We start from the raw sequence: 25107 nt of genomic DNA on the forward strand, positions 1-25107 counted from the left end.
GCCCGCTATCTACCTGCTGTCTATGGAAATGGAGGGGCTCTAGTCAATCTACCTGCTGTCTATGGAAATGGAGGGGCTCTAGTCAATCTACCTGCTGTCTATGGAAATGGAGGGGCTCTAGTCAATCTACCTGCTGTCTATGGAAATGGAGGGGCTCTAGTCAATCTACCTGCTGTCTATGGAAATGGAGGAGCTCTAGTCAATCTACCTGATGTCTATGGAAATGGGGGCTCTAGTCACTCTACCTGCTGTCTATGGAAATGGAGGGGCTCTTGACAACCTACCTGCTATCTATGGAAATGGAGGGGCTCTAGTCAACCTACCTGCTATCTATGGAAATGGAGGGGCTCTTGGAGAGGGAGGCTATGACGTCTCTCTTCTCTCTAGAGGTCATCACGGGGAAAGAGGAAGAGGAGGATGGTGAGGAAGAGACAGTGGATGGACCACTGTCTTTCATGGAGCCTGGAGGGAGGAAGAGGAAAGAGTCAATCTGTGTTGACGTTCCCGAAAGAAAATACAAAAAAAATGTACTCTTGTCTGTTTAATGTTGAAGTACTATGTTTATTCTACTGTGCCACTGCTGTTATTATTGTGAGGCTGTTGGGACGTCTGTGTTTGTTTCACTAATTCATAACGACTTGTGGAAACACATTGTACGGGAAGCCAGGTCACACACGCCAGGAAACCCGATGACCTCCCGTGACCATGACACGCGTGTCAGACATCTAAACACTCAGAAGACTGGGCCAGTCAGTTATGAAATGAAAATGACATGCAATTGCTTATTCGGTTAAAGTGTAAGAACCGCTCAACCTCTGCACTGCTGCACACAAGCCAAAAAAGTATAGGTGCGTGCGCAGTCTCGCACAGCCCCGGACCTCCCACTGAGCAGTTTTAAAAAGTAACATTTTAACCGTGAGATAGATTGTACGGGCAGAAGGGGGAGGAAGGGAGCAATGTCTAACTCGCTCTACTTCAGGAGAGGAGACAAGTGAGGAGAGCAGAGGAGAGAGTGAGAGAGATAGCAGTAATGTGTAACTCACCCTGTGGGAGAGTTGAGGCCTTGCTTTTTGTCATCAACACATTCTTCTCCGGAGGCTTCTGAGGGCACACATAATCACATTATCAACTCCCAACAGACGCGATTTATGACTTCGTTTTGTCTTTTCAAGTGACACACATCCAACTTGTGTTTTGATATAATTGCTCGGATTCGACCAACAGGAGATTTGTCTCCTGGTTAGACCGCAGGCCAAACCTCTTTGCGGTTGCTGGAGGTAAAAGGAGATGTTTCTGAAACTAATGGGTATGGCTGGGAAGTTACACGAACGTATATCAAAACTGACAGTTTAGAACCAATAACCGACTTAATCCTGCTCATGAAGTTTAATACAATATATGTTGTATAATCAATTATCCTGATTAGTTGATTAGTTAGCCACTTCCCCCTGTATTATACTATTATATTGTTGTCCAGTGATGGAATACAAATATAGCCAATCCACAAGATCACAACGTGTTGTGATGCGACGTGTTGTGAGCTTGTATGCTATTTTCACTATATGTATTTTATTAATTATAAAGTTAAAGGACGACTTCTATCTTCATATAGGTCCTCAGATGGTGTGTCTCAGAGGAGAGAACCCGCCTACCAGTGACATCATCAATGGGGAATCCCAGCTAATAGAAACTGCAGGCTTTCTATTCCTGGAAAGTTAGAATGCTATAATGAAAGCCATTGTTCTCACGATAATCACAGCCATCACATGAGACACAGACTGAGTAGAGAAAATTGGTAACATTTTATCATAGGCATTAGTGAGGACCAATTATATGAAGATAGTTTGACAATGGGTGAAGTTGTACTTTGATTAATCATAATTGAAGCAAAAGTTTGAAATAATCGTGACAATGATTTGAAGTCAAATCAATAACCCAAACCCTGATGGGTTACCTTTGCACAGGCAGCAGCCAACTCCCGACAGCCCTTATGGACACTCTGAGAACAGTCTGAGGAGGAAGGAAGAGTAGATCCTATTTAGCCTCGATTCAACAATAAAATAACCTCAATGCCGATATTTGGTAAACCCAGACTTTTTAACCACATCAACCATACAGCGTCTTATTCTGGCGCTCAAAGCTCAGCACAATGCAAGTTGTGAACTTTCACATGGGCTATTTGGTGGTTAGTTACCCACTAGACAAGTAAGAGTCGCTAGAGAAGTGAGTTCGCCACTCCCTGCAGGATTCCCATCCTCGGACACAGCCACCCGGCCAAGACACCTGGCGTTGTGAGCTTGTAAATCTGCATTTCTTTCAACTTAGAAAGAAGCCCCAAAAAACGCAACCCGCTACCATTATTTACAGGCTACTTTACAAAAAGAACAAGCCCCAAATCATGTATAATAAGCAGACATGGCAACACTGGTCATAACGTGTGCTGAAATGTATCAGTACGGATGCTGTAGTAACGACAATGCACAAAGCTTGTAAAAAGTGTTCATTTTTGGGGCTATTTACATATTTCAGAGTTAACACTCATGATTTTGACTGTGTAGAGTGTAACGACGGCAATGGAGCACTCACTGGAGCACTGGAGCAACTCCTTGACAGGAACAGGTATGTCACACACAGCACAGAGAGAGGGCCCAGACGGAGACACAGGAACAAACTGGTGTCCGTTAGTAGTTCCTGGCTTTTCCTTCCCCTCTTTCACCTCTTTCCCCTTCACCTGGGAAGCAACATTGTACAGTAGACATTAAATCTCGCTGGTCAACCGAACAATACTTATCTCATTATATTGAATTAATACCATGACACTGTGAAACTGTAACCAAAGTAAAAAATGAGGCAATTACATGAGTGTGAAAAGCAGGCAGAGACAGGCATATAGCAGTCATATCCATGCTAGCATGTCTGTTGAAGTGGAGCTCGGGGACATACAGAGAACTCTGAGTGGACTTGTGTCTATTTACTTTTTAAAGTCCAGAGGGATGACTGCTGCTGATGTTTTTTTAGGGGGATGCTATGGGGGTATTCCTTTTTCCAGGGTGGGGGTATTGTTTATTTTCGTATATCAAATTTTACAAGGAAGCTAAGAGTGCACATGTACACGTGTGCATGCGCGTGCATATGTGTGCGCGTGCCCGTTCAACCACATGTTTATAAGAGGGGAAGTATACTATGGAATGTGTTTTGGTTCCTCGCTCTGCGTTGGGGGTCTGCTGGATTATGTAAGAGGATATTTTCAGTGTGTCCCGTTGCTAAGATCTAAGACACGGGGGGATTTTTTTCCTTCGCTCCACTCTCCCCAAATAAAAGACACCATGCTCAGACAATAGCTGCCCCACACAGGAATTCTGACCAAGCCTGTCTGAGAGAGAGAGAGGACATTGGCAAGACTTTTTACAATGCCAGTTTGGGAAGCAGTTCCAACTTTTGTAAGCTGAGTTCTACTCTTAGGACATTTTTTAATTGCGCTCAACTGACGCACGATTGCCTGCCTATAATGACAGGAATCATATTTTCCACCAGAGGAAATGATACTTTTGGCCGCGCCTCACCTTGGTTTTGTTGCGTGTGCTTGACATCCTGCTCTTGAGGAAGCTGAAGGTGCGACTCACTTTGTACTTCTCAGACTCTGCCTTGGTGGGGATGATGTATTTATCCCACTCCTCATCCTCAATCCTGTTTCCATTGGGAACATTACAGTCAACAGCTAGCACATCTTGCCACAGATCATTCCTCTAGTATGCAGCTATTCCTGCCAATTATGGGCACAATCACCTTATTATTATCATAAACATGCTGAGTTAAAGTTAAAACAATTGAGGGATGTTGCTGTTGTGCTGCGACAGAAGAATGTCCAGACTCCAAGTCTTCCAGAACCCCTGGTCTCCACCTCCATTACTCTTAGGAACATGCTCGGCATGCTTGGAAGTTCTCGACCGACAAGTCACTAAGGGGTTTTGGTCTATGTTATTTATAGGGCGACCTTGGCAAAGATGCAATTAATAATATGTCAGCTATTCACAGAAGTTACTGTATGGTAGGTACACTAGTAGACATTCCAGGTGAAAGGCCAAGACCATAAAGAGTTATCTACTTAACCACCTGAACCCGGGCGTTCCCAATTATGGGCATAATAGGAGAACGTTCGGTTAAATTAGCAGATCTACAAACTCACAATGTGAAGCAAAAAAAATGTTGGGGGCCAAGTATAGATCCTATTGGGGTAGTATAGAATTTAAGTGGTTAAGCCCGACTTCACTGTACATCAAATAGTGGAAATAGGCGTACTACAATCTCAATGCACTGTGAGCTTGAATCTATTTTCACTACTTTGGGGGGGATTCTTCCCCCAAAATAGGGAGAGCAGGGTTAAAGTGGTTAATGTTTACTGGATGTGAGGAGAAACCAGAGAGAAATGAAGTGCCTACAGTACATGCAGCACAGTCAACCTCAGGGTGGCCTGTTAAGTGTCCACTCACCGGCCACCGCAGTTTGTGAAACATAACAGACCAAAGAAAGCTTTTAAAGCTAGAACACTGGTAGAGGTTTGGGTTGTGTAGTTACCTTGCCGTTATGTATCGGCGAGGTGCCGTCAATAGTTGCTTTGTTCAATAGAAATTGATATTGCAAAATTGTCATTGACTTAGAAGGTGACAGGTCGCAAAATCACTATTTTAGCACATAAACACAGTGATTTTTGTTTTGTTTTTATAAAATGTAAACTTTGTGTTAATTTCACAGTTTTAACTAGGTAGGAGATCCGGACTGGATCTGCAGATTCTGTCTTCAAACAATAAAATCAACAGGTAACTGACTTTCTTACATTAAAAAAGAAATGCTATGTCGGGTTTTTGGACTCGTTTCACCATGAAATGTAGGCCAATTTCTAATCAACGGAGCAACTGTTGAATTTATCTCAAATTATATATGAGGTTACACCACCGCAAGTTAACTACACAACCGAAGCCTCTACAAAAAGTGTAATTTTGCTTTAAGAAACCGTATGAGTGGATGTGTGATTTCTAACGGGGGGGGGAGGGGGGGGGGGGGGGGTAAAATGGGTTATGTACATGTCAGCTCAGTCTATACACACATGCATGGCATTGGAAGCCAGATCTATTGAACAACAACATACTCTTTGAGGAACTCAGTGAGGGTGAGGTGTTGGAGTGACGCGCTGCCACTCTCCTCCTCTGCTGACTGGGCCCTCTTACGGAAACCCAGGGCCCTGATTTGACACGAAACACGTTACGACTCGGCTGTTGTTGGCTATAAGAAGAGTCACCAGAAGAGTCCCTCGACTAGTCAAAATGATAGACGACACCTAATATGGCTGTGTGGCTATGCTGTAAAACTACATATAAATACTGTAAATATTGTGTTCCTTTAGCTCTGATGACTGTACAAATGTAAAATAATTGACCTGAAGGGGTCCACTTGGTTACATCATGTGTATACTCTCAGGGTTTAGCACTGGGTGAATTAACACTGAGGATTTTACCGTGTACAAATCTTTTATGAGGCCAAAAAGAGCAATTTCCTAATGATGGAACTGTAACGAAAATACAGTTTTTATACATGAAGCTGACGACAGATCATGTCTGTTCTAAATGCTGTTTAAGTACTTACAATATAAGCAAATGTTATTGTTGTCAGGTTATTTTGTTTTTTCCCCGCACATTTTGTTCTAATTGAGGCCTGTTGATATTGTGAGGGGAAGTATGATATTGTAGCTATAATCAAATCTCTGGGCTACTGATCTCGATATGAGCAATTAACATTAACATGATTTAATATGAGAATGTCTGATCTTATCATGTAATGATATAATAAGCTCTAATATGATATTTCCTCTGTTAGCAATGCATGTTTTACAGCAAATGAGCCATTATGAAATATTAGAGCATGATGAATTGATGATGATGACGATGATGGCAGTTAAATGAGGTAAAACACATGGGTTGAATATTAATTGATAGTATGTAGGGAAAATAAACCAGGCGGAAATATGAAAAAACTACTGAGAGAAAACAGTTGGTCTACACATAGGTCTACACGCCTTATACCGTATATATGTCTAACTCTGACAGGGTGCAAATGGAACCAAATGGACCTGTAAGGGTCCATTTGGTTCCATTAGGTTCCATTTGCACCCTCTCAGAGTTAAATTAGCACTGACGATTTGACTGTGTACCACACACGTACTGTAAATTGACTATGACCGATAGTCTGAAAGTGAACTGGCCTTCTCTGAGGCCTGCAGTCCAGGAAAGCCCTGAATCTGTGTTTGCTCTGGGTTATTTTGAGGTTGCAATCAGAGCATATTCTGGCCTCCAGGCCTTGGAACAGGAAGTATGTCACATCCTGCTTCAGCCAAGACCCCAACCACAGGTTCAAGACTGGAGACTTAAGGCACAGAAATGCACACAAAAACACATGTGCGCACATCCGAGCCAAACCGAACCGCTGGCCCGCGTGTTCAGGTACCTAGCTAGTCTGAACAGAGAGCATGCCTGTTCCCGAGTAGCTGGAGCCCGGTACAGGGATTGTGAACTGACAAGTTCCTACTTCAACAGATCGAAACAAATATCTATTTTAATGACAGGATCGGTTTTTTTGGGGGGGGGGTACCTTTTCCCTTCAAAAAGATCAGATCTGCATGCGATGCATTGTGAGATCTGCTATTTTCACATGACAACGTTGTACAACCATGTATACAATAATCTGACAATAATCTGTCAATTTAGTCAATTATAAAAAACTTAAAATGGAAAAACAATTGTCAAAGTACTTCCAAAATGCCAACTTGATATATAAATATTTAATAAACAAAAAAGGCTGTTGCAACTAAGATTTTTGGAGGAATCTAAACATATTCGATAGGATTGTTAAACATGTGTACAGAGTACAGACATGACTGGTCTTACCTCTTCTCCCTGGCGGTCTCGGTCAGGCTGAACGCTCTCTGCTCTGCAATGCGGACACAACACAAGGCAGGTGAACCTATCACAACTGCTGCTGTCAATGTTTCATATCAAAATCTAATGATGGCGGTTTTCAAAACTGCCACCCTATAAAATATTTTTTTCTTCTGCAAGGAAGCAATTAAGAAAAAGAAAACCTGCAGAGAAGCTACGTTAAAAAATTATAACCCATATGGCCCAGCCCCTGGTCCAGATCCCAGAAGAGCCCTGTACAGACCGGAAGCACGCAGGAAAAGGAAAGAAAGTGAAGAAGGGCAATGAAGAAGGCAACAGGCCAACCAAAATACTGATCCCTCCACGACACAAGCCCACCACCGATCACTGCAAGTCACTGGTTTTATTACAATTCCAGAAAGAGCATTTCTCCAAAGCTTTTGGATATACATCCATTACTATACTCAATTCAGGCCTCTTCGTACAATACATTAATCTGGAGTTCTATAAGTAACTGAACTCATTGATTTAATTGCTTATAAAAAGCTTTGGTTTGTTGAAATATAATTTGCCTTTAATTCAGCCCCCCCCCCCCCCTTTTCCCCTCACTGTATATGTTTCTTTTCCCTTTTCGCTTCCTTTATGATGAATTCCTGTTCTGTTCTTTGACTATATGGAAGTGTCTATTTGTACGTCTCTAAATGTTTTGATGAATTGAACATGGTGGACCCTCTTGTAAACAAGTGTAATGCTTAATTGGGTCGTCCAGTCACAGTTAACAGTCTTTGTATTGAGTTTGTGCTTGAAATGTACTGTAATTCTGCAAACTGTAAATAAATCAATCAATAAATCAATCAATGACTCTGCCAGATGGGGCAGCAGAGAGTACACTGGGTTCCCCCCCTCCTGCTCCCACCTGGGAACTCTCAGGCAGACTCGATGCTCCGGCCACCAAACGGCCTGGCCAATCAGCGGCAGCTAGAGGCGGGATCAAGGCAGCACTGTGTATGCCTCTCTGCTGCCCCATCTGAGTCAGGTTAGCCCCATTTCCAATATTAAAACAATGCTTGAATATATTTAGCATAGAGCTTCGGAGAAACACTCTGCAGTACATTCAGACTATAATGCCGTGGACTCAAACATTAACTTGCACATTAACTTCCACCCAAAACAATCATCATACAATCGTGGGACACTGTCGTACAACACAATATAAATCAGGCTTAAGCATTCCAAGTAACCATCACCGATTAGCTCCCACAGATCATCAATAACAATGACAACAGCCACATGAATGACACACTGTGATCTGGGAGACAGTTCACTGGCAAACCAAGTGGTTGCCATTTTGATGCTGTACTTTACTTACTAACTTGGTTGAGACGAGAGAGAGATTTAGACAGAGACAGAGCTTGAAGAAGAGAACGGCCGCTGCTGAACGCGCCATCTACACAGGGCAAATTATAACCTCACTGCGGGCAGGTTATGGCGGACAATGTGTGTGCGTATACATACATACGTATACTCCCAAACACACACACACACACACACACGTGCGCTCACACGTTATTGAACTTAAGCCGTGAATGATTTATGACACCCGTCTGGTCTTTCCTCCTAGAGACATGTGGCACACACATCTCTGGGGAAGGATAGCTCAAGGGTCACGGGGCTCACCTTCTGAGAGGTCAGAGATGGCAGGGTCTCGGTTTAACAAGGGCCGTGACGGTTTGGCCTTGGGGGACGAATAGGAGTAGGAACGATGACGAACCTCTGCTTCCTCCGTCTTCTGCAGAGGAACGGGTGACAGATTAGATCGGGACACCGGAAAATCCTCAGTGTTCATTTAACTCCGACTGGGAGTGTAAAAAATGCATTGTGATTTGGGTGAACTTGCAAACTCTCAAGCGTTAAATGAACACAGATGATGTTGGAATAACGTGTTCCTTCCACGCGCTACGTCCAACCAGGGAAACTCCCCCCTGTCAGGTGTAAAGGAGCAACTTGGACACAGATGGGCTGTATTTTGCGTGTCTTAAGTACCAGGTCTTATTACCTAACTTGAGTAAACTAAAGACCTGGAGGCGTGATCAATGCTCTTTGGCCACTCAGAATAGCCAAATGGCATTGATCACGCCTCCAGGTCTTTAGTTTACTCAAGTTAGGCAATAAGACCTGGTACTTAAGACATGCAAAATACAGCCCTGGGTGCTTCAAGTACCACTTTTGCACTATTAATAGGACTAGGGTATATGTCACAATGACAAAACATATTATATTACCTTCATAATCAAACAAATTCAAGCATTCTCCATAATGTTTATTCAAATTAAAGCACATTCCTAGCCTTAAAACTAACAATTTATATTCTGGCATATAATGGCTTCCAGAACCCGTAAAAGCCATTAATGATGAGAGACGAGCGGTGGAAAGTTGACCAGCTCAATCCAAGAACACAGTGGCTTGTAGAATTGGTGAAATATACTGGTAATAATGGTCTGACAGATCCAATGTCAACGTCCAAGTCCATTAAATGGACCTGAACAAGCTATGGAATCACTCTCCAAGACAAACAGTCTTGCTTGACTGTGAGACTGGCTGTATAAATGGAGCGGTGCTATCATGGTGTGTCCTTGAGCAAGGCACTTAACGCCACTCCACATGAGTGGCTGCTCTGCAGATGAACGATGGTGATATATTTGCTTGTGGAAGTCGGACACCGTACCAGTCGGACAGACCTCCTCCTGCGACCACAAACTGCAACGATCAATCATTTGAAGTTGCACTTTAACGCTGCCGTCTAATCATGCGACAAATGTGGAACTCTCTCACTGAGACATCGGCAGGCTGTTCAAATATATTACGTTGTATAGCATTCCACCGTGGCTGAATCTTGAGGTAAACACGCTAGTAAAACAAAAAGCTGTGCCGATTTACACAGTGGTGTAAAGTAATTAAGTTAAGTAACTAACTAACACAATTTTACGTTTTTTGTACTTTTTTGACTCCAATTGTCAGTACTTACTTCTACTCCACTCATCTCAAAGGCAAATATTGTACTTTTACTTACTCAATAATTTGAAAACTACTAGTTTCCTAGATTTTGATTATTATTACAATACATACATTAACCACTTCAGCATTATATTAATTTGAATGTTTTTTTCAAAAGATTTTTGAAAACTTGAAATGAGACATTCTGCATAAATGAGTACTTTTATTTTTGGTACATTAAGTACATTTTGATGCCAATACTTTAGTACTTTTACTTAAGTGCATTTTTTATTCCGAATTTTAACTTTTTACTTGTAACGGAGTATGTCTACATTTATTACGTTAGTATTGATACTTTTACTCGAGTAAAACATTTGCGTACTTTATCCCACCACTGCATATACAGCGTTATGCCGAAAGGTACCTGAGATGTGTGTGCTGTCGGACAGCGTGCGGTTGAAAGGTACCTGAGCTGTGTGTGCTGTCGGACAGCGTGTAAAGGTACCTTGGTAGAGCTGTGTGTGCTGTCGGACAGCGTGCGGTTGAAAGGTACCTGAGCTGTGTGTGCTGTCGGACAGCGTGCGGTTGAAAGGTACCTGAGCTGTGTGTAAAGGTACCTTGGTAGAGCTGTGTGTGCTGTCGGAGAGCGTGCGGTTGAAGTCTGGTGACGTGTCAAATGAGTCTCTCTCCTCTCCTGAGCTGGAGAGGAGGACAGACTGCTGCTTCGGAGATGAGGAGGGGTACGAATGAGCCAGTATATCCTCTTCTCCGCTGTCACACTCCAGACTGGGACTATACACACACACACACACACACACACACACACACACACACACACACTGGTTTATACCTCATTGTAGGAAGCTGTGACGCACCATATATATAGCCCATATACAAGCTCTTGTAGAACAGCTATTTTCAGCATGCCAGTGTCGTGCCACCATTTTTAATTCAATAACAAAGTTCCCAGCAGTGCTTCAACGGCGCTGATGAAACACAAAGGAATGTACGGAGAAACTTCAAAACATGTTGTCTATTGAATTCGGAAGATATGTCAATTGTTGTCCAGCTTCCTGTGACTTGCAGCCCATTCTCTAGCAATAACAATCATTGAATGTCAAACTAATGTTTTTTTCCAAGAGAAAATATTTGGTCTGCTGCTGAAGACATTTATTCATAGTTTTCTAGAGCCAATTAATACATCCCACAGTAAGCATCAGGTTTGAGCTAATGGTTTAGGGTATTTTTGTGCAGGGTATTTTTGACCCATCAACAAAATATATATTTAGGGACAGGTTGGTTTTTTTTAAAGTTAACCCCTGGCGAAAATGTATATAACCTGGTATAAAATGACCCTACATCTGACTGGGTAAAAAAATCAATGACCTTCCCCAAGTGATAAAAGAAAAAAGATGAACCCTCCCTAGGGGTGTCAATCACCATCGTTGAGACACTATATTGACTCTGTCTCTCTCTTGACTGGGTCGTTCACACTTGCAGTGTTGTTAACGACGGTCATAGACTCATTGAATGACTATTTTATGAATTAAAATTTGTATGACCCTCAATTGGACTCAAAGAAAAATTTGCTGAAATTTGCATTTCTGATTGACTTTCAAAATCTGAATCCAAATTGTCAATGCTCTTTTCCTCAGCCATAATCTCAGCATACTACACGGACGTGGTGGTCCTACCTGAGACTTTGGGTGACCTCTTGTAGACTCGCTCCTCTGTGACTGAAGCCAGGCGAGGAGGACGGGCAAGTCTGGCTCCTCTGTCCTGCCTCAAAAAGCCGGAAAGCGGAGGCCAGCGGGGAGGAAGGAAAGGACGAGGAGGAGGCGAGGGAGAAATGAGGGGATGTTTCTTCTGAAGGACCAGCAGCGGAGCCCTGGGCCACCCTCTCCCCGTTCTGGCACAGGGACGCGTGCTGGTTTTGAAGGCATCTGGCTATGTCGGGGGGAGTCCCTGCAACTGAGTGCCAGCATGGACTACCCACCTGGGGCGTGAGGCCTGCCTCCTCCTCTCCTGCGGTGTGGTACCTTATATCCACGTCGTCGACCTGCGGGGGCAAAGCCAACACTCAGGTACAGTAGAGAAGGACAGGACAGGACTACACTGAATAATGATTCCTCTTTGAATTAAACTAGTTAAACCACTTTCAACCTGGCATTCCTATTTTTGGGAAAGTCATTATAGGCGAAAATTGTTAGAAATATTATAAAATATTTGTATTCATTGTACGACTAAGTATATAGGGTTAAGAGATCCCAATCACCTGTATCAACAGTATAATACAGATTTAATGTCAATATAAAATTGTAATATACTGAATAATAGTGTTTCTCATGACATGATGACAAGCTGATCATACTTAGTCACTTTCTTAAGCAACGCAAGACTGCATTTTCTCGGTGTTTTCACCTGGTCAGCATGGTGTTGGGTTGGTGTTCAACTCACCTGGTCTTGGTCTACCAGCATGGTGTTGGCGTACACATGGTCCTTGCCGTGGATCATGGCAGACAGTCTGGTGGCTGCAGCCAGAGTTGTGGACGGGACCTGGCTCTGCCTTATCGACTGGCTTTTCTCTTCAGAGAGAGAGAGAGAGAGATAGAGAGAGGGGGGGTTCAATATTACATGTAGTTTCCACAGCAACGTCAGAAACACAGGAAGTGACAGACATCCTGGGCAGTTGCATGTCATTGTTCGGGGAGCAGCAGCCAGTCTGATACCCTGTGTTACGTCTCAAGGCATGTGTTTGTGTGGATCTGTGTGCAAGCAAGCAAGCATGTGCAGCATGTTTCCTACATTTAAATAAATATTATTTCAAACAAATTCAATGAAAAAGTTTGAACAAAATAACTTTTCATCAACTGAAACCAATTCCAACAAATATTTCATATAAAATGGGGGAAAATCCAATAATTTTGATGAATAAAAATAAAACGTTTAAGAAGTAGTGAAAATATAAGATCTACAAGCTCACACACACAGTGTTTACTTTAGCAGAATTTGAGAATTTGACATTGTGAGGTGGATTTGGGGAGATAGGCTTTACAATTAGGAAAAGATTCAGGTTGGGGTTAGGATTAGGCCATGGCTTTAGACAGTTTAGAGGTATGTTTTAGGGGTTGTGGTTGGAATTAGAACCGGAATAGTTGGTTAAGGTCAAAACATACAGTACAGTAACACAAACGTGTGTGTGTGTGTGTGTGTGTGTGTGTGTGTGTGTGTACAGTGTGTCAAAGTATAGAAAGGTGTCGGTGTGCATGCAATCTGTCAACATGAGTTTGCAGGCAGTGGTGCAAAAAAATATTTTAAGTATAAGTATCAATAATCAAAGTACCAAAAGTAAATTAGTTCATTCTTCATAATTTCCCATTTCAAAACTTTATTTAATATAAAGAATATTTTGAAAATAGTAGCTCTACAAGAGGACAGCTTGTAAAGTGTATATATATAGGCCTGGAGTGATAATTGTATGATTTGTAACTAAAGTTTTGTAGTGGAGAAAAAAGTACAATAGTCTCTGAGATGTTACTAGTGGAGTAGAAGTAAAAGTATTGAACATTGTACTCCAATAAAGTAAAAGTAGCTTAAAATTGTACTTAAGTACTGTACTTGAGCAAAGGTTGATCGCCTCCACTGTTTGCAGGCATAGCCATGTTTTCTTCCCGCCCCGTCCTCTCTGGTCTAATATAATATATTGGTATGGTAACTGAGTGCAAACCCCTCCCGGTGAGCACACACAGCAGCATTCAGAGAACGCACATCTGACACAGTAGGGTCAGTGTGACTGGTCCCCTAGCATGGCTGTTTAACTGAGGAACACTCTCCTGCTCTCCAAACACACGGCTCCCTCTGACACGGAACAGCCTACAAAACACTGCTTTCTCCTCAGCTGTGTTTCTTAGAAAGCGTTTCAGGCGGAGCACGATTAAAATAACACACACACACACACACGCGCTCACAAACAAAGAGGCTCAAAGAAGACCTTATGCTCAAACGGCTCTAAACCACAATCGAGCTTTTGAAGAGAGACTTTTTTTTCCTCTCTCCCTTTTGTGGTGTATTCAAGTGGCTGTCTGGCTGTCAGACTGTCATGATTATAACCTTGCCTCTGTTTATTACCACAGTGAGGTGCCACTGTGCAAGGCACTTGGCCTGCGACTGCTACATTTATACTTTGCGCCTGTGTCGCGCACTAAACATTGCAGTTTATAAGCATGCAGATTTCCGGTGAGCGACGCCAGTCACTACGAAGTATACCAAGCCCTTTAAGCACGCAGCCAATGGTAGAAGCCTGTGTTTACATTAGGAAGCTCCCGAGAGTGAATGTGTTACCATACTATGAATGCATCGTAGGGCGTTGTTGAAAAGGGGTTTTGGTGCTGCTCAAACAAACCTTGCTTTGATACGGAAAAAAACAAAACAACACAAATTAAATACATGGGGGTTTCTCCGTATGACATGCTTCTAATTCTAAACCACATTAGCAACCGGCAGTAAAGAGTAAACCATATTAGCTCCTTTACGTTATGATATTAATGGCGGCCTTACTGCACAATAGCTCAGCTACTCATGCCAAGATACCAGGGGCAGAAACATCATAGACACTGTACAGCTACTACTGACAACTACTGATTCAGAAGGCATTTGTAGAATGGGCCTCAGGTCTTAATGTGTTAAAGTGAAGGTGAGGCTCAACGGGTTTCCTTACTAATCACATTATCCACAGTGTGACCCCGGTTCTAAGGAGGCCCCACACTATAGTCTATCTATAGAAGAGAAGTCCTGGGTCTGCGGCGGAGAATAAATCCAGGCAGACAATTAGCCATGCTTCCTGTGGGCAGCAGTGTGTCTCCCATAAATCTGAGAGGCAAACACAGGGAGTGGAGAAAGACATTGACGAGGACACCAGATGATCCACGCCACCCTCCCACATCAAATGCAACGGGAATGAATTTGAGTCCACATCAAAACCACGCCGGGACGCGTGGACTGCACAACACGTCAATCCTGAATCTCTAAAGCCCAGAATCCTCCCTAGAACCACCATCTCACAGATGCTTTGCTTTGGTAGCATTATCCTACTCTTCTATTGTAGAATCACCATTGGCCAACATAATTACAACATCATAAATAAAAGATCGGTTCCATGATATCTGTGCAGCATGCTCGTCCATTAAGTCAGACATACGTTGGCGGTTAAGGCTTCTGTGTGTGGTTATGGTTAGGTTTAGGGGTTAGGGTTAGTAATGTTGGATTATTGGGATGTCTGACTGACGTTACACCCGCCTAAAACAGTGGTGGTTTTAGAGTTTTAGACCTTTTTTCCTTGGAGCCCAACTTTCTGACACAAGCTGCATGAGACCCACATGTGCATGTGCAAAGTAAAGTTCTTTGGATTTTGGTCACTGTCAATTTTGTCAAATCTATGGGTTGGGACTATGGGTTGAACATAGAAAACAAACAAACAAAATCATAGACTGCAAAAAAAAAAGAAGAAAAACCCCATTGGTTTCTAAAGGCCACTTTTTCGGCCAATTCAAATCCACCATCTTGGAACCTCAGGTCCCGATAGGCAACCGGAAATGAATGCCAATGGCTGGAGGGGCAGCGCGGGCGGGTCTTCACTCCAGTAGAAGCCCTCAGGAAATAGCGACATATACTGGGTCATTAGTGGGAATTGGGAACAGCAGGGGAAACGGCTCTTCCTTATTGTTATTTTTGTATTCTTTGAGGGGCCTATGACCAGCTTTGTGTGTTTGTGTGTACCCCATAGCGGTGATTTGATTGGCTGAGCAATGTGTGTACCCCATAGCGATATATTTATTGGCTGAGCTCTGTGTCTGTGTGAACCACGGTTTGCCTGTACCCAGACAGTAGTGGCAAGAGGTGGCAAGAAAACACCTAGAGCAGGTGTCTCTTTCTGCTTTTTAAACAGCTGGTGGATGAAATGACGATTGCACGCGGCCTCAACTTGCAGCGTCGGCAAAGCGTTTCTGGTGTTTTGCCTATGTTGCAAGTTGAGGCCGTTACACCAGCTGTACCGGAAGAGACGCCTGCTCTAGGTGCTTTCTTGACGCCTTTTGACACTACTGTCTGGATGTACCCATTTGAGGATAAAAGGAAAAATGAGGACGGCTATTGTGATTGGCCGGAATGTGATTGATGTATCCCTGATGATGTATGATGATAAGAGCGCCCCTCACTTCACACGAGTGTGATTCCTTTTTAATGGTGGCGGATGCCTTCCGGCTGGTAAGACCACTGTTCCGCAGGAGCAGATAGGAGTTCCTTATAAGAACTATACCACAGGAATGTGATGGACGGCTCTAATGGATCAGGTTCTATCTGAGCCATGTCCAAAACCACAGCTGGCCTCCAAGGAGCCTACCAGTCAGACACTCCGGACTCATAAACACTGCCTGAGTGAACATTACTGTCAGGCACTGAGATCTGTGTTTAACATCAGTTAACTGGGAGAATATAACAGACGGACGGCGCTTCACATTACTTGACGAGTCAGATCAAGCGAGGCCGGAATGAACAGATCTGTCAGAGGAGTAGCGCGCACTGTCCTGCCCGGGTGCTTCCCGTTATCAAAAGTAAAAGCAGTAATATGCATGGAGCTTGGTGGTGCGCAGCGCTGTGGGAATGAGAATGTAGGTGCTGCATGTGACATTCAGAACACGTCCCTGTTTGAGGGCCAAGCCTATAGACTAGCACGGCCTGGAAAGTAGCAATGGGAAAGAGAGAGAGAGAGAGACCCATACCAGACAAAGACAGCAGTCAGTGGCAGGTTTCCAGAGTGGGGCAGTTAAACACAGAGCATGACCCTCCAACCTGCATGGACCCCAGAGAGAGAGAGCGAGTGCAAGGGAGGAAGGGCATGCAGACACCGGGCCTGGTACAAGGACTCTTTCTTAACGGCTCTGTTTAGTAGGTCCTATACAGCAGTGGTTCCCTAAACCCTTTTCAGGCTTCCTGTGACACAATTTTGTTTGACTTGATAAATATTGTGAAAACAGTCGATCTACAAGCTGTATAGTGTGCTTAGAGAAAAGATAGTTGATATAAACATGCAACAGAATCCAATGATTGTTGTGATTGTTGTCACCGCTATCATGACGTCAGTGATACTTTGCTTGAACGTCGTTATTTTTGGAAAGATCTGGGAAAAATTAGGGGAAAGAATAAAATAACAACCCCCATCGCAGGAGAAAAAAAAGGCCAAACATCACAAGAGTGGGGTCTTATTAAAAACTGGAGAGGTAATTATTTGACTAGTACAGAGTTCTGGGGGACAGCGTAAATCGTTAAAACAATTGTCCACCAAAGTCCACAAGGCTGAGTTATGACACCTGCGGCCAGACAACTTCTGTCCAAGCAACACATCATGTGCTGTTTACACTGCAGCACTGTGTCCGCCAGATGGGAGAGATCCAGGCAGAGGGGTACTGTAAGACCACGGTGCACGCCGGAACTGCCCTCCAAGAAAAGAAATAAACTGCGTGCTCTGTACACCTGAAATCACACTTCACTTCACACAGTTGTGTGTTGGTGTCACACACTAGCTGAAAACGTATCCCAACTTTAAAATAAAGCTCTCGACGATGGCCCTTACATAGAAAAGTCAGTCCCGTCCCCCCGTCCCCTCCCCCAACCCCCACCCAGGACATTTATGTTTTGCGAGGAACAGAAGTTTATGTATTGTGGCAGGCTCCGTTCGCCAAATGAGTAATAGATAGCCTGCTTAAGATTTGGTCATGTCAGTCACAATTAAGAAGCAATAACGTGGAGTGTCTGATGAGGTGAAAGATGAGGAAAAGACAACTGGAGCAGAGCCATGACACAAGCACTGCAGTAACTTGATCTATAGGTCTGTCTCCAACTCTCATGCACGCGCGCGCACACACACACACACACACACACACACACACACACACACACACGTCTAACCACTGTGGTCTGATTTAGGACCGCAACTATTTAGAAGCAGGGTTTCTTTTTTTATATTCTTTCATTGGTAAATGATGCATTTATATAGTGCCTTTATCCAAGGCGCTTTACATAGATTGTGCATTACATTCACCCATTCATACACCGATTGCGGCAGAAGCCATGCAAGGTACCAACCAGCACATCGGGAGCAATTCGTGGGGTTCAGTGTCTTGCCCAAGGACACTTTGACATTTAGACAGGAGGAGCCGGGATTCGAACCACCGACCCATGGATCATTGGACGACCTGCTCTACCTCCTGAGCCACAGTCGCCATTGAACGACTAATCACTGATTAATCACTTATACCGTATTTTATACTTCGGCGGGTTGAGCTTGCAGATATGCTATTTTCACTATTTGTCGTTTTTATTTTACTATCGATGATTTTCTTTATAATAGATTTATCGATTAGTTTGATTAATGTTGATCTTGGAATTCTTTTTTTCTTCTTCAAACATTCACCATAGTCTTTCATCTCCAGGGAACACCAGCATGCTCGATACACCAGCATGAAAAACAATTCATTCAACACTCCCTCTATTCCCCCCGGCCGGCCCTTACGTTCATCAAGAGCAGACAACGTGAAACACAGGCCCACAGCTTCTCAAGGACAGACTTCCAGCTGAGGGCGCGAGATCACAGACCCGTGGGAAGTGAAGGGGAAAAAGCCACAAAGGAAGGCAAGCCTGTGACAGCACCTGCGAGCAGTACGTGAAGTCTGATTAAGTATTTTTGCAGAAAAGAACTGGCTTGAATAACGTGATATGCTATTCACTTTAAAGACAAAATGTTTTATTTTCGTTGAGCGACGCCGTATGACAGGCTTGAGGTCCACACAGCTGACCATGGTGACACGACAGTCACATTCGGGAATGACATCACTCTCTCACAGCTCTCTCTCTCTCTCTCTCTCTTCCCAGAACGGAACGGCATCACAGTGTGGGGACGTCAAAGGCACAGACCCCACTCCATAATCCTGGAGTGTACATCAGACATTCCCCAACACACTGTCAGATATCAGGTTACATCATTAGCAAACACTCTGTTATCTCTCTCTAATTGACCCAGCACTGTACCGGCAGGGGGAGGGAAGGGGGAGCCGATGAGTAAACGTGTGGGTAATGGCAACAGACTATATTTAACTGCATTATCCCGGAATGAGCGGTGATACATCACTGCCCGAAGGAACAGCTATAGCCTCCGTAAGATAGAGTTTCGGTCCATCTGCCGGGACTGCATGCATGTCTGTCTGTCTGTCTGTCTGCCCCCCGTGTGACGTGACAGCCAGTGACGCCTGAGGAATAAAACGTGTGCATAACTTGAGCATAATGTTTTGCAGTTGTCCATGTCCGAGTGACACCGCTTTCCAAAGATGTCCAGCTGTCACGGCACTTACCGTTACCCATACGGTCAGGTCTGAAGAACTGCAATGGCTACAAACATCCCTCTTTATTACCTTTCCTCCCTGTCTTCCTACGGATCCTCATCTTGGGAAAAGAGGGCCAGGAATAGTTGAAAGGAGAGTCAGAGTCCGAATCCATGACTTTGACTGTATCCTATAAAAGAGAGATGTTTGGCCTCAAATACCTCCGCTTTTACGATAAATTAGCGACAAAAATAAATAAATAAAACGCACTCCTCATTGGACTTCCATTTTGAGTGTAAAACCAGAACTGCTTTTTTTTCTCCCCCCAGAGACTCACTGGACTGGAGTAGTAGACTGACTGTCACCTCAAGAGAGAGCCAGCATGTTCTCTCTCTCCCCTGCTCCACATCTACACCCCTCCCCCTCAGAAAACTCCCCCTCCCCCCCAGACAAGCTTGTGCGGCTTCAGTCCACCAGAAACGTAAGATCTCACACTGTTGTCCGTTTCTCGGGCTCTCTCTCTCTCTCTCTGTCCATGCAGCTTGTTCCCTCTCTTCTTGTTTTCCTCTACCATGCTTTCTTCCTCTCTTCCTCCGTCCCTCCCGCTCCTGCTAAAATCTGTGCCAACTCTGTGTCTCACTCATTCACTCTTTCAACAACCACACACAGTGGAGGGGGGGGGGGTATCCACAGAGACACGCACTGCATGTGGACACACACACACACACACACACACACACACACACACACACACACACACTGACAGGAGGAGAAGAAGTGGGGGTAAGTTTTGACGGGCGGAAAGAGTGACTGAAGGAGACAGACAGAGAGGGGGAGGGGGGGGGGGGGGGGAGTCCGGGTCAAACACACTAGGTGACTTTAGAGCCAACAGCAAAGAAACACACAGCTCAAGAGTCGTGCAGAGGGGTGCTACAGGAATCATTAACTTTACACGGGTTATGATTGTCTCAGAGATAGGCCAGGCTGCAGAGTGTGATACGCACGCACGCACACACACACACACACACACACACACACACACACACACACGTGCACGCAGGTTTAATTGTCTCTCAGGATTCCGCTGTATCTATACAACAATATACCCTCAGAGGAAAACTTTGAAGACTCCTTTCCATTTTGTCTCTCTCTCACACACACACTCTCTCTCTTAGCATGTGAAAGCCGGCGGGGGGGGGGGGGGGGGGGGGGGGGGGGTGATGGGGGCGGGTAGACTGCCAGGTCAGCAGGCTCCTCACCATGGAGACAGCAGTTGAGTGCTGCTGCTGTTTTTCCTTCCTTTCCATCCTCCCTCTCTCTCTCTCTCTCTCTCTCTCTCTCTCTGCCTCTTTGTTTGTTGGGACTGGAGTGCAGTCTTCCACCGGCTAACGCAAATTTGAAAGATTACGGAAAAATAGAAAAGTAAACGGAATGGAGGCATCATAGAACAGCAAATAAAAGAGAAAAGCAAGGTAAATGATGCTTCATTAGCTATTCCCCCTTGCGGTTGGGAGGCCATGGGACTGGCACTGTGCCACCTTTGAGCGAACAGTGCAGAGCCCAATCGGCATAAAACCTTTGTCTGGATTATGATTAGTGAACAATTATTATATATATATATATATATATATATATATATATATATATATATATATATATATATCGTGAAAATAGCAGATCTGCAAGCTCGTAAATCGGCTAATTTAGCTATATTGTACGCCACCATTGTACAAGATGGCGTACAAGGTGAAGTATAACACGGGAATATGTGGTTAATCAAACTAATCGATTTAGTTGATTATAAGAAATCTATTTATATTGATTTGTCGATAAGTATTACACTTGTTTACAATAGGGCCCACCATGTTTAATTCATCATAAGAATTAGAGTCGTACAAATATACTCTTCTACATAACCATAAATAGGAAATCATCATAGGAGGTAAAAAAACCCACATACAGTGAGGGGGGAAAAGGAGTGGGTGGGGGATTCAGGTTGTACGGGGGCCAGTTTCGAATTGCTTTCAATTTGCCCTTTGAGAGCGGTTTTGAAGGAGTCAAGGGATTTGCATGTCTTAATGACTGTTGGTAGGGCGTTCCACATTCTGGTGGCATAGGAGCGAAAATAATTTAGTCCCTTGTTTGTGCCGAATCTGGGTTGCACATGGTTTGTTGAGCTCCCTCTGGTGGGTATCTGTTGAGTTCCCCGCATGGGTATCTTGGTGCTGTATGGAATCTTGTGGACCAGACCCATTGCAAGATGCTGTACTCTGTCGTCAACCCTAAGCCATTCCAGTCTGTCAAAATGGGCAGGGGTGAGGTAGGTTCGGGTCAAGTCTGGAGCCTTGTCTTAAGGGCCTTTGAGGTGCCGTGGTACCAAGAGGTGCATGCATAGTCGTAGAAACCTTGTACTAGGGCTCCTGTTAGGGTTTTTGTTGACCAGTGAGGAGATCCTGTATAGGAATCGTGTTCTTTGGTTGCCTTATTTGATGACGTTGGTGGCCATTTTATCGCCGGAAAGATTTGCCTCCAGGATGGAACCTAGATATGTAATTTCATCTTTTTGTGTGATAATATTGTCACTCACTCTAATCAATAAGTCATCAGTCTTGGTGAGATTACTATTAGATAATCCAAAGAGAATGGATTCCGTTATTCCCAGGTGTAAAGATAGATTGTTATCAGCGAGCCAGGTGCAGATTCTACCGATCTCATAGCTGAGGGCCTTTTCAACCTGCAGTTTGTTCCTTTCCGAGACCAGCAGTGCTCATCTGCGAACAGACTCATAGGGGATTCACACTGAGACGGACTGAGTCAGTTTGATTTGAACCGTTCCCGAATACGGTCCCCGCTGGCCATGATTCACATTGGCCGAGATTCAACAGCGCACCCGGGTACACTTCATTCAACGTATGTGCCTCAGAGGGGCGCTGTGGACTACGGGGTTTTGGGAGACAGAGAATGTCACAGAAAAAGAGTCACTTTCAGAGTTTAGAGCAAATAATAAAGTTTGGCTGTGTTCCTGACGTTGTCTTGAGTTATAATAATAACATAACAACAATACACAACTAAAGCAGTGTGCGCTTATGGACTTAAACAGCGCAATGTAACGTTGTCTCTCGTCTGTATGACGGTGACGTCACATACATATCCTTGGTATGTTAACAGTGACGTCACTGACTAACCCTTGGTATGTTTGTCTTAGCTGCAGCGCATGGCATGTGTTCTTTTGTGTATGTTTTTTCTTCCACGGCTCGTGCTGTGCTACTCAAACACTAGCGGATTATCATCAATCATTCTTTGTCAACATTCAAGTAGAACTACCAGAAGTACAACCAAGGTAAAACAATGTGTCATTATAAAAATATATAAATTAGCTAGGCGACCCGCTCCCGGGAACGGTACGCATCATTCACACTACCACAACCTCTGCAAAGTGGTCCCGAGTGCGCACCCGGGACCATAGTGTGAATTTCCCCTTAGACTCTCAGACCCAAAACATAGAATATTTAGTTGTCGTTGGATAAGATTTTGTCCACATTTGTGGTATAAGATAACATTGATCAAAATAAAAATTCGATCTATAAGGGTCTACTCTAGTTGGTTACCAACTCTCCATCATTTAGATGGGGACCACCTGGAACCCCCTCAAGGACTACTGGTGGTCCTCGGACCACTGGATGAAAACCACTGGTCTCTTCTCTGAAACCAGCCACTCTATAAGCTCACAGTGTGAGGTGCAGGGGGTGTGATGTGGGTTTGTGCTGGATAAAGTGCAATAGCGTGAGAATGGCAACGTTTAGGACTAGAAAATGGGACGCAATACAGTCATCAAATGAAGACCAGTTCTGTGCACAGCGAAATCTGGGGTGTTCGTGAAACCCAGAGTGTATACAAATGTAGCCGTAATGGTTTTTGGGTTTTTTTCTGGAGCAGAGAGAAGAATAAATAGTTCCTCTGGTGTGGCGGTGGACCGTGGTCTTTGTGAAGTGTAATCCTTCTTTCCGTTCTCCGATTGGATCCTATAGCCAAGGGTCACAGTCACTCTGCACAGTGAAATCCTCAGTGTTTATTTTACACAAATGGAACCAAGTGGACCCCATTTGGTTCCATTTGGATTCAATGAACACTGAGGATTTGACTGTGTGCTGAGCTCTCCCAGTTTGAGTTGTGGTCTTGTTATCTCTCTCTCTCTCTCTCTCTCTCTCTCTCTCTCTCTCCCCCATCCCTCTATTCTCTATATTTCTCAGACACACAAAACCAGCACAGGCGCTTGCACGTGCGCACACGCGCAGACGATGCACGCACGCACGCACGCATGCATGCACACCCTGGGGATCTCGACAAGCTGCTGTTAAAGCTGCATTCAGCAGAGCCTTGGCAACCTCCATTCAGACTGAAGCACACACACACACACACACACACACAGTTCTTAAAATGCACATACATGCACACAACTAACAATTACACGTGTTGCAGACACCATACGTGCCAGGAGCCTGCATGCACACACACACACACACACACACACACACACAACTCTCTTTTTCCATCTGTGTAGAACTCCCTTAGGTAACATTAAAATACAGATGTGTGTGTGTGTGTGTGTGTGTGTGTGTGTGTGTGTGTGTGTGTGTGTGTGTGTGTGTGTGTGTGTGTGTGTGTGTGTGTGTGTGTGTGTGTGTGTGCGCGCGCGCGTGCGTGAGAGAGAGAGTGTGCGCACATGCATCTATATCTGTGTGTTTCAGTGTGTTGTGTGTTTTAGAGTGTGTGTGTGTGTGTGTGTGTGTGCATGCTAGGGCGGGGTGTTTGTTTGAGATGCGGGGGCATTACGAGGGCAAAAGGGGGAAAGGAGTGTTTGCGAGGGGCGAGACTGACAAATGACAAGCGGAAGGGAGGAGGGAAGAGAGAAAGAATGAGAGACAGAGAGACGTACTGTAGGAGAAAATGTGAGACAGAGAGACGTACTGTAGGAGAAAATGAGAGACAGAGAGACGTACTGTAGGAGAAAATGAGAGACAGAGAGACGTACTGTAGGAGAAAATGAGAGACAGAGAGACGTACTGTAGGAGAAAATGTGAGACAGAGAGACGTACTGTAGGAGAAAATGAGAGACAGAGAGACGTACTGTAGGAGAAAATGAGAGACAGAGAGACGTACTGTAGGAGAAAATGAGAGACAGAGAGACGTACTGTAGGAGAAAATGAGAGACAGAGAGTGGGACAGAAAGAGAGACAATGATGAGAATAGGACCTATCTTGCGCTCCCAGCCGCACTACCCACAATAGAGGGTCAGTGGCAAATCTAGTGGCAAAGTGAGTTTAACATTGTTTAATGTCGTTTAATGCAATCAGATAGTACTTTTCTGTTTGGATGTATTTATGGGCTGTCAAGGCCAGAAAGTAGTTTTTTGCAGTAGGCGTTCAGGGTATGATGATGATGTCACATGCATACCCTCTAATTGGGGATTTAGCATTGCACAAGGGGCATTCTCACGGAACATGTCGCTGTCTTGCACCACCAGCCTTGTCCCTAAAAAACCTGCTCTACCCCTTACATTATGCTTAGATTAGGTTTGGGCATTACATTAAGAGCAGGCTGTGCAATTCGTTATGTCCAGTGATACTGCTATCGTACAATCTCTCCCTCTTTGCCCATGGAAGAGGCAGTCCAACATTGATAAAATCATATTTAATAGAGAATTGTGTGTAATTATGCACACACGTGGTCAGACAATGCGGCAATGTGCTTTCCCATATAGGCGCATGGGCACAACACCAATTCCACGGATAGCACAACTACACACCTTCTGG

General features: G+C 44.2%; 1 protein-coding gene across 8 annotated transcripts in view; it reads right to left on the reverse strand.

Moving 5' to 3' along the window:
* Positions 1–25107, reverse strand: part of LOC308317657 (rho guanine nucleotide exchange factor 28-like) — a 62645-nt gene that overhangs the window by 14442 nt on the left and 23096 nt on the right. For 3 of the 8 annotated variants that reach the window (XR_013964281.1, XM_080766837.1, XM_080766836.1), the window contains 12 exons: positions 12381–12508; positions 11618–11982; positions 10541–10715; positions 8607–8718; positions 8299–8376; positions 6939–6981; positions 5147–5239; positions 3564–3687; positions 2587–2731; positions 1955–2010; positions 1044–1101; positions 324–462 (listed from right to left, as the gene is read on the reverse strand). Coding sequence is in view for 7 of the 8 variants with exons in the window: in XM_080766837.1 (XP_080622963.1) it covers positions 324–462; positions 1044–1101; positions 1955–2010; positions 2587–2731; positions 3564–3687; positions 5147–5239; positions 6939–6981; positions 8299–8376; positions 8607–8718; positions 10541–10715; positions 11618–11982; positions 12381–12508 (1516 nt within the window). In the remaining variant the exon portion in view is untranslated. Of the gene's footprint in view, positions 1–323; positions 463–1043; positions 1102–1954; positions 2011–2586; positions 2732–3563; positions 3688–5146; positions 5240–6938; positions 6982–8298; positions 8377–8606; positions 8719–10540; positions 10716–11617; positions 11983–12380; positions 12509–19384; positions 19635–25107 lie in introns of those variants that run through there. The other 5 variants (XM_080766841.1, XM_080766835.1, XM_080766839.1 and 2 more) reach the window with 5 other exon arrangements.

Source organism: Protomyctophum bolini (assembly GCF_963924005.1).
Source record: "Protomyctophum bolini genome assembly, chromosome: 6".
Taxonomy (NCBI): Eukaryota; Metazoa; Chordata; class Actinopteri; order Myctophiformes; family Myctophidae; genus Protomyctophum; species Protomyctophum bolini.